General features: G+C 41.6%; 1 protein-coding gene across 1 annotated transcript in view; it reads right to left on the bottom strand.

The window, feature by feature from the left end:
* Nucleotides 1-18050, bottom strand: part of LOC101823118 (ATP-binding cassette sub-family G member 3-like) — a 54367-nt gene that overhangs the window by 6045 nt on the left and 30272 nt on the right. Inside the window, 3 exon segments of the mRNA XM_021230822.2 lie at nt 602-756; nt 3135-3259; nt 4667-4756. Coding sequence (XP_021086481.1) covers nt 602-756; nt 3135-3259; nt 4667-4756 — 370 coding nt within the window.

Raw genomic sequence — 18050 nt, 5'->3', positions numbered from 1 at the left:
GCACACTTTACCACCCCATGTGTCCTCCGCTCATACAGAGGTCAACAACATGCCATTTGCTCTGGTAGGACAGGGTCCCACTCAATGGAAAAGGATATTTGAGCCTGGGGATGGCCTGATACACAGGGGTAGCAAGAACTCCTTGGCCACATGCTGTAAAGTTAACACAGTATTCAATTCCTACATCAGCTTTATAAGCACATTTATCAAAAGTAAAAATAAAGTGAATTCTACTAACACTACCAACACTATGTGTGTCCTTTAGGAAATGAGGTATTGTTAGGTTCCTTTTGAGAATTAGTTTTAATGGTTGCCTGGATGATCCAAAGGGGACAACTTGCGACACATGTACTTGTACATCCAAGAAAATGTTCTTTCTCATTTTTCTTTTATTTTCTTGGGTCATTCTTTGTTTTCTTACTCATCAAACTGACATCAGAGCAGTAGCCACAAAGCCTGGGAGGAAAGTCTGCTCCTTCTCTCCTACAGACCATAATAAGCTTTAGCTCATGTCTCAAGTCCTGATGTGTCAAGCATGTACATGTTCAAGAAGGAACACAAGGAAATTTCTTCCTCTCAGAAAAACACAATTCACACTCACCAGCATGGACACAAAGTAGAACATCACAAGTAGTGTTGGCACAGCCACTGCATTCTCCCCTGCTCCTATAGACAGTGGCAGAGAGCTGGCAGAATAAGCCAGCATCATGATGGTAAACAACATAGTGAAGAATCCCTTCACATCTGTTATGATTCCTTAAAAAGATAAAAGTGGGGTCAGTTCCTCTACCTAAGTCAAGGGAATTGTACATATTTCAGATAATACTTTAATAACCAGCAAGACAAGTAACAGCTTCACAGCCACCCAACTTCTCTGGGCCTGCATCTGCTACCTGATCATGTGGATGCTGGGAACCAAATTTGGGGGCCTTAAAGGAGCAGCACCTTCTCCTAATCAATGAGCCTTTCTCTATTCCCATCTTATGGATTTATTTTTATGCCTTTACTTATAGTAATTGTTCTCCTCTATACATAATTATGAGCAATGTATGGGATCCTGGCATGTAGAGTTACAGACAACACAACTGGCTAAAATTTTACTGCATTTTCTTACAGGAGAATCAGCAGTAGAACATGGACATGTTCACATTCCCTGTGTTTATATAATAGTAATGAAATTGGAATCAGAACTGTACTGGTAGGGTTTTTGGCAGTATAACGGAAGCTAGGATCTTATGGGAAGAGCCAACATCATTAAGAAAATGTCTCCATTAGATTTGCCATTAGGTAAGATCGTGCCAGCATTTTCTTGATGAATGATTCATGTGCAAAGTCTTAGTGATACATGCCCACCATGACACATGAACACCATGGCACATACACACCATTTTACATGCACACCATGGCACCTTCATGCTAGGAAAGTGGTTCTGGGTTCTGTAAGAAATCAGGCTGGGGAAGCCATGAGGAGAAAATCAGTAGGCAGCACTCTCCATGGCCTCTGCCCCACCGTCTGCCTTCAGGTTCCTGCTCTGAGTTCCTGCCCTAACTTCCCTTCATGAAGTACACTGAACCATAAGCTCAAACAAACACTTTCCTCCCCAACTTGGTTCCTCCCATGGTGTTTATCACAGCTATAGATACTTAGGTAATGCAAGGGTTAAACAACCATGCAGTGGTTTTAATATCCAGATGACAGGATGGTGCCTCCAACTTTAGATTTCACTAGGAAATCACCATGTAACTGGTATGGAGGAAGACAATGTGTTCCAGAAGCTGGTTTGTAATCTTTCTGGAGCTCATGCTATGAGACATCCATAGTGCTGTGTTTTCTAATCATCACAAGGACACAAGTTAGAGTCTGGGTGAGCTGAGTTACATGCCTAATTGCTTTGAAAGTTATTGTTACCATTTTCGTGGTGTGTATAGGTGCTTATGTATCATGGTATGGATGTTCCATGGTGTGTGTATGTGCCATGGTGTGCATTGGCCGTGCTCAGTGTGTGTATGGTGTGTGTGTGTGCACGCCCTGGTGTTCATTTATCATGGTGTGCAACTGCCATGGTGTATATGTGCTGTGGTGTGTGTGTGGAGTTGAAGCGCATCTTTCTGGAGTGAGTCTCTCTTCCCATGTGGATTCTGAGGATCAAATTCAGGCTGACCAGCTTACAGGACAGGCACATTTGCCCATAACCATCTCTTGACCTGAATGACTGGTCCTGAAGGATAAATATCTTATAGAATGAAGTCTAAGTTTTATCAGTGCTTATCTTTTTGTGTGTGAGTGTTTGCATGTGTGAGTGTGTATGTGCTTGTCTGTGTGTGTGTGAGTGTGAATAGAATAGCATTGAAATTCTGAACAACTAGTCTAGGGTGAAGGCTAACAAATGAATCTATGAACATATTTCAAGTAACTACTTAAATTATAAATTGCAACAAACTTCCAATTCAGTATCCTTCTCTGTGAGATTAGGGAGAATAAGACACTGTGTACATTTAAGTTCTTTTACACACATGCATGTGTATGAGATATTATCTTCTTTTCTATATTGTATTTATATAGAGAGACACAGAAACACAGAAAACACACAGCTGGGCTAGAGAGATGGCTCACTGGTTATGAGCGTGTGCTGTTATTAGAGAGGTGCTGGATTCTGTTCCCAGTACACACACAGTGACCCACAGTCTAGTGTAACTCCAGCTCAAAGGGATCTAATGCCCTCTCCTGGCCTCCCCAGACACTGCATCCACTAAGTGTGTGCCTGCCACACGCACGCGCGCGCACACACACACACACACACACACACGCATTCACGCACGTATGCACGTGCATGCACACAAAATGTATATGGATAGACATGAAATAATTAACTTTACTCTGTTGACACTGTCTCAAATGTATGTTATTTAGTCATTACGCTACTCAGAATCTCTTAATAAAGTCAGTTTCACAAGCAGCATTTGTAGTATTTTGTAAACAATTCCTAGAGACTTTCCTTCTACTGAACACCTGTATTAGACGGCACACAGTGGAGACATGCATTTCTATTTATGCTTCTCTGCTTTAGGCTTGACACTGTTGTGTTAACCAAAACATGCTCCCCCAAGAGTAATTCTCTTGCTTTGTCATTTACCGGTTATGCTGAATATGATAGCAGTGAATATAATACTTGGCAATAACCTCCTGGGTACCAGTTCAGCCAGCAATTTCCCAAAGAAATATGATGACTCTCTGTAGTATCCACTGGCGTGCTCATGTCTACAAAGACAAAGATCAGGTTATACATCCTTAGATTAGTCCAGAAGGCACAGGTGGGATGCTGGCTACACAGGCTTCTGCTACCACAGGGAGCCTAACAGGACTATGCACTTACGCTCAAGGCCGACTCCCATTCTGGTCCCCATCTTAGTTATCAGCATCTCTAGGCCATCATCCTTATGACATTCTCACTATTATTCTCCCTATCAGAGATCTCTCCCCTCTTTTGTCCACTCTGGTCACACAAGAGCCCCTCCGGAGAAACGGTAAGCCCACTCTCTTCAGATTTTGCCCCTCTGGAGCTGTCTCCCAGAAGAGAAGTTCATTCGTACATCACCTCAGACAGGGTTCATGGAGACTTGTGTCCTTCCAGTTCTTATGAAGAAGGTGACACTGTCACTCTGAGATCACAGTGCAGCTTCAGGACAGTACATCCTTCTCTTTGGCTACTCTCACTTTAGGTCTGATGTATTCTTTCCATAGTCTCTTTTACAACCATAAATCTTTACCAGAGACCAAACCTAATCCTTTCCCTTCCTGGCCCTTCTGAATCCCAAGCTCTTCCTGTCCCAGTGAGTTCACTGTAACACTGATTATTATTATTATTTTTTAGCAGAGGATCACCAGTGTAGGCTGGGCTTAAATTCCATATGTATCCAAGAATGACCATTCTCCTGCCTCTACCCCAACCCCATAAGACCATGCCCATGATTTTGTGGTACCGTGAATGTAACACAGGGTTTCATGCACACAAAGCCACCAGTCTACCAACTGAGCGAGGCCCTCAGCTCCTCTCTGACGTCTCCTCTTCTGGGCATGTACTTGGGGCAAATCTTGGTCATCTTTGTGAGCAGTGAATCTTAAGCACAGGCCACTGGGCACAGGTTCTCCCATGTGTGAAAAACACAGGAGATGAACAGCTCTTTCTACACAGCTGCTGTCTGGCTCTTCCCACTCCTCCATCCCCAGGCTGTGCACTCTCTCATTATTACACAGCTCCAATGTGCTGCTGAAACCACTACACGGAAGTGCCATGAAACCACTGATATCTTCTTTGGGGGAGGGGGATCACAAATTTCCTTTGATTTTCAGTCCCCTCCTGCTGTGTTGTCTGAGGCACTGAGATCTGGTCCACACCCTGAATTTGGAGCTTTCTCTGAGCAGCAGACACCTTTGCTCCTGATTTCCCATCCAGGTTTCATTAATACCATTAATCTCTCCACATTCTTCAAAAATCATGATATCACATGATAAACACAAAATTTCATAATGTGTTTTTTCAACTAAATAAGTAAAACATGAGGAATTACTGATAATTCATGAGATACATGATAGGCCCATTTATGTGAACATTGTCATCCTGATCACCAGCCACTGATGACTGTGCCTGGGGCAGGAGCTACTCACAAAAAGCGATCCCTGTCGATCACAAAGAGCTCCCCGGCAGACACGCTTGTGATACACTGGAAGGCTGTGAGCGAGAATAGCAGGCTGGCTCTTCCAGAAGAGAATGGAGGCAAAAGCAACAGTAAATTCACCATTAGAATGATTTTTGGTAACACATCTTGTTTTGAAGATTCAATAACATTGCACAGATGTATTCTTTAAAATAATTAGTACTGGAGAGATGGTTCAGTTTTAAATAGTGCTTGTTGCTCTTGCAAAGGACCCTGGTTTGGTTGGCAGCACCCACTTGGTGGGCCACAGTCATCTGTCACTCCAGTTCAAGGGAGTCTTTGCTAGCTAGTTTTATGCTGACTAGATATAAGCTAGGTTATCTAGGAGGGAACCTCAGTTGAGAAAGTGTCCCCATAAGATCCAGTTGTAAGGGATTTTCTTAGTTACTGATGGATGGGGGTGGGGCCAGCCTACTGTGGGTGGTGCATCCCTGTAATTGGACATTTCTCTCCCCCCTGCCATTTCCCAAATAAACACTCAGAGACTTAATATTAATTATAGATGTGTGGCCGATAGCTCAAGCTTACAATTAGCTAGCTTTTACCTTTAAATTAACAAATTTCTATTAATCTAAGTATTGTCACGTGGCCATGGTATTACCAGCCTGTTGGCATGTTGTGTCTTGGGCAGCTGGTGGATGACTTGCATACTCCGCCCTTCTTCTCCTGTATCTCTGCTTGGATTTCCTGCCTGGCTTTATCCTGACTTGCCATAGGCCAACGAAGCTTTATTTATCAATCAATGAAAGAAATACCTATTCACAGATTACAAAAAGGAATCCCACACAGCACATCCCTGACCTGGTAGTCCTGGCTTCTATAATGAAGCAGGCTGAGCAAGCCATGGGGAGCAAGCCAGTAAGCAGAACCCCTCCATGGCCTCTGCAGATTTCTTCCTAGTTTAAGTTCCTATCCTGACTTCCTTGCGTGATGAACTACAATGTGGAAATGTAAGCTGAATAAACCCTTTCCTCCACAATTTGTATTGTGCTCATGTATTTCATCAAACCAATATTAACCCTAAGACAGGATCTAATAGACCCTCTGATAGCCACACATCTAAGGACACACACATGATACACAGACATACACATAGGCAAACACTCAGACACAAAAATAAAATAAGCATTTTTTAAAAAAAGAAGGAAAATGTGGAACTGTTCTGGTTGAAAAGTAAGGTGTTATGCATCCCACAATTATTTTTCTTTTTGTCTCCGCAGTGGTATCAATTAATTGCAGTGTACCCCTTGATAGCTAACAGTTTGATAATAACCCTTAATATAATGTTCCTAGAGTGTGAGTTAATTGGTTTAAATGAAAGCAGAGAGTGGAGTCCCATGATGAAATCAGTGTCCCTTCTCATCATGGGAAGAAACAGAAATGTACTGTCTGCCAGGAGAGGACTGAGAGAAGGTGGCCAGACAAGACAACCTTGGAGAGAATCCTCACCTCAGACTCCCATACTGCAGTGTGGAGACTCATTAATCCACTGACATGTGGAATATGGTAATGGCAGCCCAACCCATTTAACTAACAAAGTTGACAAGCGTCTTTCCTAATGTATAAAGAGAGAAACATAAAGACAAAACTGTTAAAGGTTTTCATATTCAGTTGGCTGGGTTGATTTAGGGATGGGTAAGAAGGAAAACATGAGCCTTTCCTGGTGATAAAGTCCTTTCCTGGTGCTTAAGTGCTTAAGTGCTTAAGGTGAGTGGGGGCCCTGCTCTGAGCCCCAGCTCCCTACATCCCTGGCTCCGTTTCCCTGGGCATTTTCTGTGCCTAGAGAAGGCCTGCGCCTCCTGGAAGGATCACCCTGAGTCTGCCCACACCTCAGTCTTCAGTGTCTTCCAGTCCTTTCTGGTGCTTAAGGTGAGTAGGGGCCCTACTCTGAGCCCCAACTCCCTACATCCCCAGCTCCGTCTCCCTGGGTGTTTTCTGTGCCTAGAGAGGACCTGGCCCTCCTGGAAGGAACACCCTGGGTCTGCCCACACCTCAGTCTTCAGTGTCTTCCAGTCCTTTCTGGTGCTTAAGGTGAGTAGGGGCCCTACTCTGAGCCCCAACTACCTACATCCCTGGCTCCATCTCCCTGGGCATTTTCTCCGCCTAGAGAGGACCTGTGCCTCCCAGAAGGATCACTCTGAGTCTGCCCACACCTCAGTCCTCAGTGTCTTCTGGTTCTTCCCTGGAGCTTAAGGTGAGTGGGAGCCCTGCTCTGATCCCCAATTCCCTACATCCCCCAGCTCCATCTCCCTGGGTGTTTTCTGCACTTAGAGATTACCTGCCCCTCCCAGAAGGATCACCCTGAGTCTGCCCACACCTGCTTCTTCTGCTCCTTTCCCAATGCTTAAGTCCCCTCTGGTTTCCGCCCTGTGCTTGAGAGTGTCCTAGACCCACCTATACCCTTTGAAGTATTGGACCTGCTTGAATGCACTGGAAAGGATCCTTAGACCCAAACCCACCAAGAGAGGAAGAGACCCCATGAACTCTCACTGAAAGAAAGGATGGTAAAAGGCAATATAAAAACACAACCAACAACAGAGGACACCACCAGAGTCTAGAAACTCTATACCAGCAAGACCTGAACATATCAACAGAGATGAAACAGAAAAGAATGACCTTCAAAACAACCTCCTGAAAGTGAGAGGCCCTCAAAGAGGATATGAGAAAATCCCTTAAAGAAATGGAAAAAAAACACAAACCAAAAAATGCAAGAAATCAACCAATCTCTTAAACAAAGCAAGGAAACCCAAGAAAAAACAATCAAACAGATGAAGGAAACAATTAAAACAGTTCAAGACCTGAAAACCGAAATGGAGACAATAAGAAAAACACAAACAGAGGTAATTCTGGAATTTGAAAGGCTGAAAAAACAAACAGGAACTACAGATGCAAGCCTAACTAACAGAATACAAGAAGAGATGGAAGACAGAATCTAGAGGAAATGGATTCATCAACAAAAGAAAGTCTTAAATCCAACAAATCCTTAACACAAAATATCCAGGAAATATGGGACACCATGAAAAGACCAAATCTAAGAATAATAGATATAGAAGAAGGCAAAGAAGCCCAGCTCAATGGAGCAGAAAACATATTCAACAAAATCATAAACAAAAATTTTCCCAACCTGAAGAAGGAGATGTCTATGAAACTATAAGAAGCTTACCGAACACCAAATAGACTGGACAAAAAAAAAGTCCCCTCGCCACATAATAATCAAAACACCAAACATACAGAATAAAGAACAAATATTAAAAGCAGCAAAGGAAAATGGCCAAGTAACATATAAAGGCAAACCTATCAGAATCACACCCGACTTCTCCATGGAAACTATGAAAGCCAGAAGGTCCTGGATAGATGTTCTACAAACACTAAGAGACCACAGATTCCAGCCCAGACTACTATTCCCAGCAAAACTCTCAATCACTATAGATGGAGAAAACAAGATATTCCATGACAAAGCCAGATGTATGCAATACGTATCCACAAATCCAGCCCTACAGAAAGTTCTAGAAGGAAAACTCTGACCCAACGAAGATAACTACACTCAAAATAACAAGGGCAATAGATAATCTAACTTTACCAGAAATCAGAAATAGGAGAAAAACTCACACATAAAGCCACCACCAAAAACGGATCCAAAGCAAGCCAGAATCAACAATCAATGGTTATTAATATCCCTGAATATCATTGGTTTTTAACTCACCTATAAAAAGACACAGGCTCACAGAATGAATACGAAGACAGAATCCATCCTTCTGCCACATATAGGAAACACACCTCAATTTCAAAGACAGATGCTACCTCAAGGTTAAGGGTTTGGAAAAGACTTTCCAATCAAATGGATGTAAGAAGCAAGCGGGTGTAGCTATCCTACTATCTAACAAAGTAGACTTCAAAGTAAAATTAATCAAAAGAGATGAAGAAGGCTATTTCATATTCATTATAGGAAAAATCCATCAGGAAGAAGTCGCAATTCTGAACATATATGCCCCAAACATAAAGGCACCCACGTTCATAAAAGAAACATTACTACAACTCAAATCAAACATTAAATCCCACACACTTAAAGTGGGAGACTTCAACACCACACTCACACCATTGGATAGGTCCACCAGACAGAAACTTAACAAAGAAACAATGGAATTAACAGAAGTTATCACCCAATTGGATTTAACAGACATCTATAGAACATTCCACCCAAACAAAAAAGAATATACCTTCTTCTCAGCACCACACGGAACCTTCTCTAAAATCGACCACATACTTGGCAGTAAAGCAAACCTCAACAGATACAAAAAAAAAAAACTTGGAATAACCCCCTGTATCCTGTCAGTTCACCACAGCTTAAAATTAGAATTCAACGTCAACACAAATTGTTGAAACCTCACAAACTCATGGAAACTGAACAATGCTCAATTGCATCACCCCTGGGTAAAGAAAGAAATAAAGAAAGATAAAATACTTCCTAGAATTCAATGAAAATGAAGGCACAACATACCCAAACCTTTGGGATACTTTGAAAGCAGTTCTAAGAGGAAAATTCATAGCACTATGTGCCCACATGAAGAAACTGGAGAATTGCCACACTAGAGAATTAACAGAACACCTGAAAGCTCTAGAACAAAAAGAAGCAAACTCACCCAGGAGGAGTACACACCAGGAAATAATCAAATTGAGAGCTGAAATCAATAAAGTAGAAACAAAGAAAACAATACAAAGAATCAATGAAACAAAGAGTTGGTTCTTTGAGAAAATCAACAAGATAGACAAACCTTTATCAAACCTAACTAAAAGACAGAGAGATAACATGCTAATTAACAAAATCAGAAGTGAAAAAGGGGACATAACAACAGACACTGGGGAAATCCAAAGAATCATCAGGTCATACTTTGAAAATCTGTACTCCGCTAAATTGGAAAATCTAAAGGAAACGGATAATTTTCTGGATAGATATCACTCACCAAAATTAAATCAAGAAGAGATAAACAATTTAAACATATCTATATCGCCTAAAGAAATAGAAGCAGCCATAAAGTCTTCCAACCAAGAAAAGTCCAGGGCCAGATGGTTTCAGCATGGAATTCTACCAAAAATTCAAGGAAGAGCTAATACCAACACTCTTCAAATTGTTCACACAATAGAAGCAGAAAGATCACTGCCAAATTCTTTTTACTAGGCTACAATTACATTAGTAGCCAAACCACACAAAGACACAACCAAGATAGGGAATTACAGATCAATCTCTCTCATGAACATTGATGCAAAAATGCTCAATAAATACTGGCAAATCGAATCCAAGAACACATCAGAAAAATTATACACCATGATCAAGTAGGCTTCATTCCAGGGATGCAGGGATAGTTCAACATATGAAAATCCATCAATGTAATCCACCATATAAACAAGTTGAAAAAGAAAAACCACATGATCATCTTACTAGATGCTGAAAAAACGTTTGACAAAATCTAACACCCCTTCATGTTAAAGGTCTTGGAGAGATCAGGGATAACAGGAACATACCTAAACATCATAAATACTTCATAAAACAAACCACCAGCCAGCATCAAACTAAATGGAGAGAAACTAAATTCCTCTAAAATCAGGAACAAGATAAGGCTGTCCACTCTCTCCATATCTCTTCAATATGGTACTTGAAGTTCTAGCTAGAGCAATAAGGCAATAAAAGGAGATCGAGGGGATACAATTTGGAAAAGAAGAAGTCAAACTTTCACTATTTGCAGACGATATGATAGTCTATGTAAGCGACCCAAAGAATTCTACCAGGAAACTCCTACAGCTGATAAACACCTTCAGCAAAGTGGCAGGATACAAAATTAACTAAAAAAAATCAGTAGCCCTAGTATATATAAACAATAAAGGGGATGAGAAAGAAATCAGAGAAACATCACCCTTTACAATAGCCACAAACACCATAAAATATCTTGGGGTAACTCTAACCAAACAGGTGAAAGACCTGTATAACAAGAACTTTGAGTCTTTAAAGAAAGAAATTAAAGAAGATACCAGAAATGGAAAAATCTCCCATGCTCTTGGATATGTAGGATCAACGTAGTAAAAATGGCAATCTTACCAAAAGCAATCTACAGATTCAATGCAATCCCTATCAAAATACCAGCACCAGTTTTCACCAACCTTGAAAGGAGAAACCTCAGCTTCATATGGAAAAATAAAAGACCCAGTATAGCCAAGGCAACTCTGTACAATAAAGGAACTTCTGGAGGCATCACCATCCCTGACTTCAAGCTCTATTATAAAGCTATAGTCCTGAAAACAGCTTGGTATTGGCACAAAAGCAGACAGATAGACCAATGGAATCAAATTGAAGACCCTGATATCAACCCACACACCTTTGGAAACCTGATCTTTGACAAAGAAGCTAAAACTATACAATGGAAAAATGATAGCATCTTCTACAAATGGTGCTGGAGTAACTAACTGGATGCTGACATGTAAAAGACAACAGATAGATCCATATTTATCACCATGCACAAAACTTAAGTCCCAATGGATCAAAGACCTCAACATCAATCCAGTCACACTGATTCTCTTAGAGGAGAAAGTGGGAAGTACCCTTGAATGAATTGGTACAGGAGTCTGCTTCCTGAACACAACACCAGTATCACAGACACTGAGATGAACAATTAATAAATGGTACCTCCTGAAACTGAGGAGCTTCTGCAGGGCAAAGGACACAGTCAACAGGACAAAACAACAGCCCACAGAATGGGAAAATATATTCACTAACCCCATATCTGACAAAGGGCCGATCTCCAAAATTTACAAAGAACTCAAGAAGCAAGTCTCCAGAACACCAAAGGATCCAATTAAAAAGCAGAGTACAGAACTAAATAGAGAATTCTCAATAGAGGAGTCCAAAATGGCCAAGAGGCATTTGAGAAAGTGCTCAACATCTTTAGCCATTAGGGAAATGCAAATCAAAACAACTCTGAGATACCATCTCACTCCCTTCAGAATGGCTAAAATAAAAAACGCTAATGACAGATTATGCTGGAGTGGATGTGGAGAAAGGGGTACACTCCTCCACTGCTGGTGGGAATGCCAACTTGTGCAGCCACTTTGGAGATCAGTATGGAGATTCCTCAGAAAAATGGAAATCAGTCTACCACAAGATCCAGCAAGTCCACTCTTAGGCATATACCCTCATACAATAGACATCTGCTCAACTATGTTCGTAGCAGCATTATTTGTAATAGCCAGAACTTGGAAAGAACCTAGGTGCCCCTCAACTGAAGAGTGGATAGAGAAAATGTGGTACATTTACACAATGGAGTACTACTCAGCAGAAAAAGAATGGAATCTTGAAATTTACAGTAAAATGGATGGCACTGGAAGAAATCATCCTGAGTGAGGTAACCCAGTCACAAAGAGACAAGCATGGTATGTACTCACTCACATATGGATTTTAGACATGGAGCAGGGCATTGCCAGCCCACAATCTCACCGCCAGAGAGTCTGGGGTACAGGGAGGACCCTAGGAGAGATATGCATGGTAATCCTAATTGGATTGAGGGGGTGAGAAGGGAAGTGTAGAAGGAGATTGCAGAAAGAGAGGGAGAAAAGAGGAGGGGAGAAGAGGACATGGGAGATCAGGAAGGGTGAACCAGGATAACAATAGAAGAGAATAGGATGGGAGATACCATAAAAGAGGGAGCCAGTATAAGTTGGAGGAGAGATATGGCACTAGTGAGATCTTCACAGATCTATAAGAATGACACCAACTGGCATTAAGGCTACCTTAAATGCCCTCCCATGATAATGAGAATGATGACTACCTTATAATGCCATCCTAGAACTTTCATCCAATGGCTGATGGAAGCAGAGGCAGACACCCACAGCTGTGAACTGAATTGAACTCCGAGAACCCAGTTGCAAAGAAGAGTGATGGCCAAAGGAATCAATATCTGGCTGGTGAAACCCACAGAGGCAGGTGACCTAAACAAGGGGGACACATGGACCTCAGACTGATGACTGAGGGGCCAGCATGGGACTGATACAGACACCCTCCCACCGAACCTGGGTGACAGAGAGGAGGCCTTGGCAATCTGTGGGACCTTGGAGAGTGGAGCAGTATTTATTCCTGGCATACAGAAGGACTCTGGGAACCCATACCACATGGAGGGATGCTCTCTCAGCCTGGACACATGAGGAAGAATCTGGGCCCTTCCTGGGATGATGTGACAGACCCTGAAAATCCCTCATGGAGGACCTTGACCTCCCTGGGGAGTGGAGGGGGGATGGAGTGGGGGTAAGGGGTTGGGAGGATTGGGGGTGGGGGATGAAGGGAGGGAGATGGAATTGAAAGTGACATGTGTAAAAAGTTCAATAAAATATATGGAAAAATAAATACATTTATGAAAAAAATGAACGAAAACATGAAACAGTGTGGGAATCCCCACTCAACAGCTTTCTATGGACATGGACTGTGGAAACATCTTTAAAGCCTTGATTATTCTTAAAATAGTCCAACAACTTCCTGCATTTTTTTCCAAAGAACTCAAAAATGAATTCAGCATGCTTATTATGAAGAAATGATTTCTGTCTGTGTGATAGGGAATGGTAAGCTGGAGGAGGGAGAACAAAAGACCCTCTGCACTCCATTGTTTCCAGGACACATGTCAGATTCCTTTAAGACAGATTGTATGACTGGGGCCTAACAGCCTACTACATAACACATTTTCAACTGACATTCAGATGTTAGTACACAGTGATGGTTAGACATTAGATCAGATGAGGGTGGCCTTATTGGAGAGTAGTTTCCTCCTACATCAAAGAAAAATCCATTTTGCACTCTACCAAAGGGAAGATTAAAGAGAAAGGATGGAAAAGGAAAAGATAATCTAAGACTGGATAAGATTCTGAGAAGAACTGGAAGCCTGAAATCTACGACTTTGGGAACTTGGAAGACAGAGGCACGAGGACAGCCTGGGCTACATGACAAGCTTTGGGACTGTCAGGTCATAACTCTGGCCCTGCTTCAAAGTCCAAACACAGAGCACAGGACATAGTCACCCCATAACCAATAACTGAGCTGAGCACCTGGGAACCCCATAATCAACAAAATAACAGAGGACCTAGGCACCACATAGCCAACAACAGAGCAGAGAACCTGGGTACCCCATGACTAGTCATAGAGCAGAACACCTGGGTACCCCTGACCAACCATAGAGTAGTACAACTGTGTTTCTCCTTCCCTCCTAATGAGCCTGTCTTGCTTTCAAGGATCATTAGCTTAACTTTACTAAATGTATAACATTCTGTCTCTCCACTCTTCCATTCCCACACACCAATTCTCCGGTGCTTGGGGAATTCTCCATCTCTCTGACTCCGAAAATTGTCCTCAAGTTCCCTCTGTGCTTACTTTCATATGTTTTTATCAACAAAGCCAGTAACCTTGTGGCCCTGACTGTACTTCACCATATATACCACATCTACATTCTGATCTGAATTTTTAGATATTAAAATTGTAGATTGACAACCTGTAATCACACATTTAACGTATAAAACTAATATGACTCATGAACAATCTTGTGAAATAATTATATCAAACTAAATTAAGTGATGTCCATCACTAGAAATATGCATCATTTTTATGGTAACACATTAGAAATATATTCTCCGAAACTTTGAAATGTGTATTCATATTTGCTGGATTGAATGTGCTGCACAATGTATCTCAAAGGAATAAAATCTTACTATCTCAAAGGAATGAAATCTTTTGTTTGATAGATTTTATACTCTTATCCTGTATGTGTCTCCTCATCCCTCACTGCCCTGGCAATAGCTAGTGTACACCATGCTGCCTGGAGGACAATTGCCTATAATCTACATGTAAACGAAACATGTTTGGACTATTTTACTTCACACGATGTTCCTCAAATGTTCAATTCTATTCATTTTGTTACAAATTTCCATTTTAAAGATAAGCAGAATTCCAAGTCACATTTTCTGTACCAGTTATCCATTGGTAGACTTTGAAATTCTTTAACTTGGTTACTGTGCATATTGATCCAATGAATATTACTTTTCACATGCATTTTGGGTAAATGATTTTCAATAGGCATGTAAGTATGCATAGGACTAATTATTTAATTTAATGATTTCTCAACCCTATAATGTTACTGAGCCAAAGGAGCTCATGTGCCACAAAATTCAAACCCAGTTCCTACTTATACAGTTGGACAAAGTACAAAGGCAATTCTGTATCCAAACATGAGAAGCATCTCTGGAGCTCTGAACATTACTGATGATGAAGATATTGATATTGGCCCTGAAAATAATTTATACCTTTATTCCTCAGATGATGTTGAGGAAGTGTTTCCAACTGTTCTGTATAGGTTTCTTTTGCTGTGATTATGACTGTGACTAAAAGTAATTTAGGGAGAATGGGACTTACATATCCCAGGTCACAGTACATTCCTGAGGAATGTCAGGCAGGATCTTGGCGACAGGGAGGGAAGCTGGGGCCATGGAGTATTGCTCCATACTGGTTTACCCATCATGACTTGGTCATCCTGATTCTTATACAACTCAGAACAACCTGCCTAAGGGTAACACTGCTCCCAGTGGACTGGTCACTCTCACATCCATCATTAATCAAGGAAATTTCTAACAGACTTGTCTATAAGCCAACCTGATAGGTTCGTTTTCTTAATTGAGGTTCCTCTTTCCATATGACTCTTGCTGGTGTTAGTTGACAAAAAACTAACCAACATACTAACTAAAAGAATCAACCTCTAATCAGGACAACCAAAATAAACCACACACAAAGGCCATTGTCACACAGTTCAACTTCTTAGAAAATACTGGTACCAGAGGAAGTGAAAAATGCAAATTAAGCACATTTTACAATTTCTAAAAAGAATATGAAGAAACAGTTAACAAAGCTCTTCTTTATGTTTGCATTTTCCAAGAACATTTCTACATCAGTTTTCAGAGTTTATGTCTGAATGCTTCCTGTGATAGGGTCTACACCATCTATCCTGTGACAGTGCTTACACTATCTATCTTCTTGTCTATGCTGTGCTAGGTTAGGATGTGCCATCTACACATGGCACAAACCAAGTACTAGAAGATTTGGAAAGCTTTCAGATCTTGGTCTTCAGGGAAGATGAAAAGACAACAGACTGGAAATCGCTGTAACAACTGTCTCACTGCAGACTAACTTCTGATCCACATGGAAGCAAACTCACAGAAGAAGGGATTTTTATGTTTATTATTTCCTCCAAAATTAGTTGGTATTTCAGCTTCCTGAACATAACACGAGTAGCACAGACACTGAGATCAACAATTAATAAATGGGACCTCCTGAAACTGAGAAGCTTCTGTAAGGCAAAGGACTCAGTCAGCAAGACAAAAAGACAGCCCACAGAATGGGAAAAAATATTCACTAATCCCACATCTGACAGAGGGTTGATCTCCAAAATTTACAAAGAACTCAAGAAGCAGGTTTCCAAAACACCGAAGGATCCAATTAAAAAGTGGGCTGCAGAACTAAATAGAGAATTTTCAGTAGAGGAGTCTAAAATGGCTGAGAGGCACTTAAGAATGTGCTCAACATCCTTAGCCATCTGGGAAATGAAAATCAAAACAACTCTGAGATACCATCTCACTCCTGTCAGAATGGCTAAAATAAAAAACACCAATGATATTTATGCTGGAGAGGATGTGGTGAAAGGGGAACAGTCCTCCATTGCTGGTGGGAGTGCCAACTTGTTCAGCCACTTTGGAAATCAGTATGGAGATTCCTCAGAAAAATGGGAATAAACCTACCACAAGACCCAGCAACTCCACTCTTAGGCATATATCCAAAAGATGCCCATTCATACAACAAGGATGTCTGTTCCACTATGTTCATAGCAGCATTATTTGTAATAGCCAGAACTTGGAAGCAACCTAGATGCCCCTCAACTGAAGAGTGGATAGAAAAAATGTGGTACATTTACACAATGGAGCACTTACTATTCAGCAGAAAAAAAAACCAATGGAATCCTGAGATTTGCAGGCAAATGGGTGACACTAGAAGAAACCATCCTGAGTGAGGTAATCCAGTCACAAAAAGAGAAACATGGCATGTACTCTCTCATATATGGATTTTAGACATAGATCTAGGGAGTGCCAGCCTACAATCCCACGGCCAGAGAGTCTGGGAAACAGAAACTTCATTCAGTGGCTGATGGAAGAAGAGGCACACTCCCATGGCTAAGCACTGAGCTGAACTCAAGAAAGCCAGTAACAGAGAGGGAGGACTGATGACCAAAGGGATTAAGACTGGGCTGGTTTAATCCCCAGAAACAGCTGACCTGACAAAGGTTAACTTTTGAATCCCAGGCATCAGCCTGGGAATCCAGCATGGAACTGATCAAGAATCCCTGAATGTGGGTGTCAGTGAGGAGTCCTAGGTAATTTATTGAGCCTTGGGCAGTATATCAGTACTCATCCCGAGTATACAAACGGACTTTGGACTCCCATCCAACAATGTGAGATGCACTCTCACCCTGAACTCTTAGGGGAGGGTCTAGGCCCTGCCCTGGATGAAATGACAGACTATGGACACCCCGATGGAGGGTCTCACCCTCCCTGGGGAAGTGAGGGAATAATGGGGGGGTTGGGAGGAGGGCACGGGAGGAGAGGAGGGAAAGGGAGAGGGACCTGGAACTGACTTGTGAAGCAACCTTGTTTCTAATCTAAATTTAAACTTAAAAATAAATAATAATAAAAAACAAATTATTTTTCTTAGACATGTTATTGCAAACAAGAGAGAACATAAGTTGGGTGAGGATGTGTGTGGACATACTGGAGCCCCTGTGTCCTGTTGGTGACGATACAAATATTACAGTGGAGTTGGAGACAGGACAGCAGTTCCTCAAACAACACAGTGGCCTATGATTTGTCAACTCCAGCTTTCTACCTAAAGAGTAAAGTCCAGGGCTCAAACAGATGTGCTTGCACACTTAACAGCATTGTTCACAGGAGTCAAATGTGGGAGCAAACCACATATCCAGCTCCAGTGAATGGGAAGCAACACAGCAAATACATACAATGGAATATTACTCTGCCTTACAGAGACCAAGAAATCCCCACACATGCCACACTTTGTTGGGACCTGCGGACATTACACCAATGGAAAAAAGCCAGCCAAAACAAACAAAAACTACATCAAAAACACCAAAACACAGATACTTGTGGGACTCCAATTCAGGGTTCCCACATTTGTCATATTCAATGATAGAAGGCAGAATGGTTGATGCCTGGTATCTGGAGTGGGTAGTATGAGGAGTCTCCTTTCAGGTCTA

This window comes from Mesocricetus auratus, unplaced genomic scaffold (genome assembly GCF_017639785.1).
Source record: "Mesocricetus auratus isolate SY011 unplaced genomic scaffold, BCM_Maur_2.0 Super-Scaffold_100006, whole genome shotgun sequence".
NCBI classification, from domain to species: Eukaryota; Metazoa; Chordata; class Mammalia; order Rodentia; family Cricetidae; genus Mesocricetus; species Mesocricetus auratus.
This window is presented reverse-complemented; position numbering and strand designations above follow the sequence as displayed.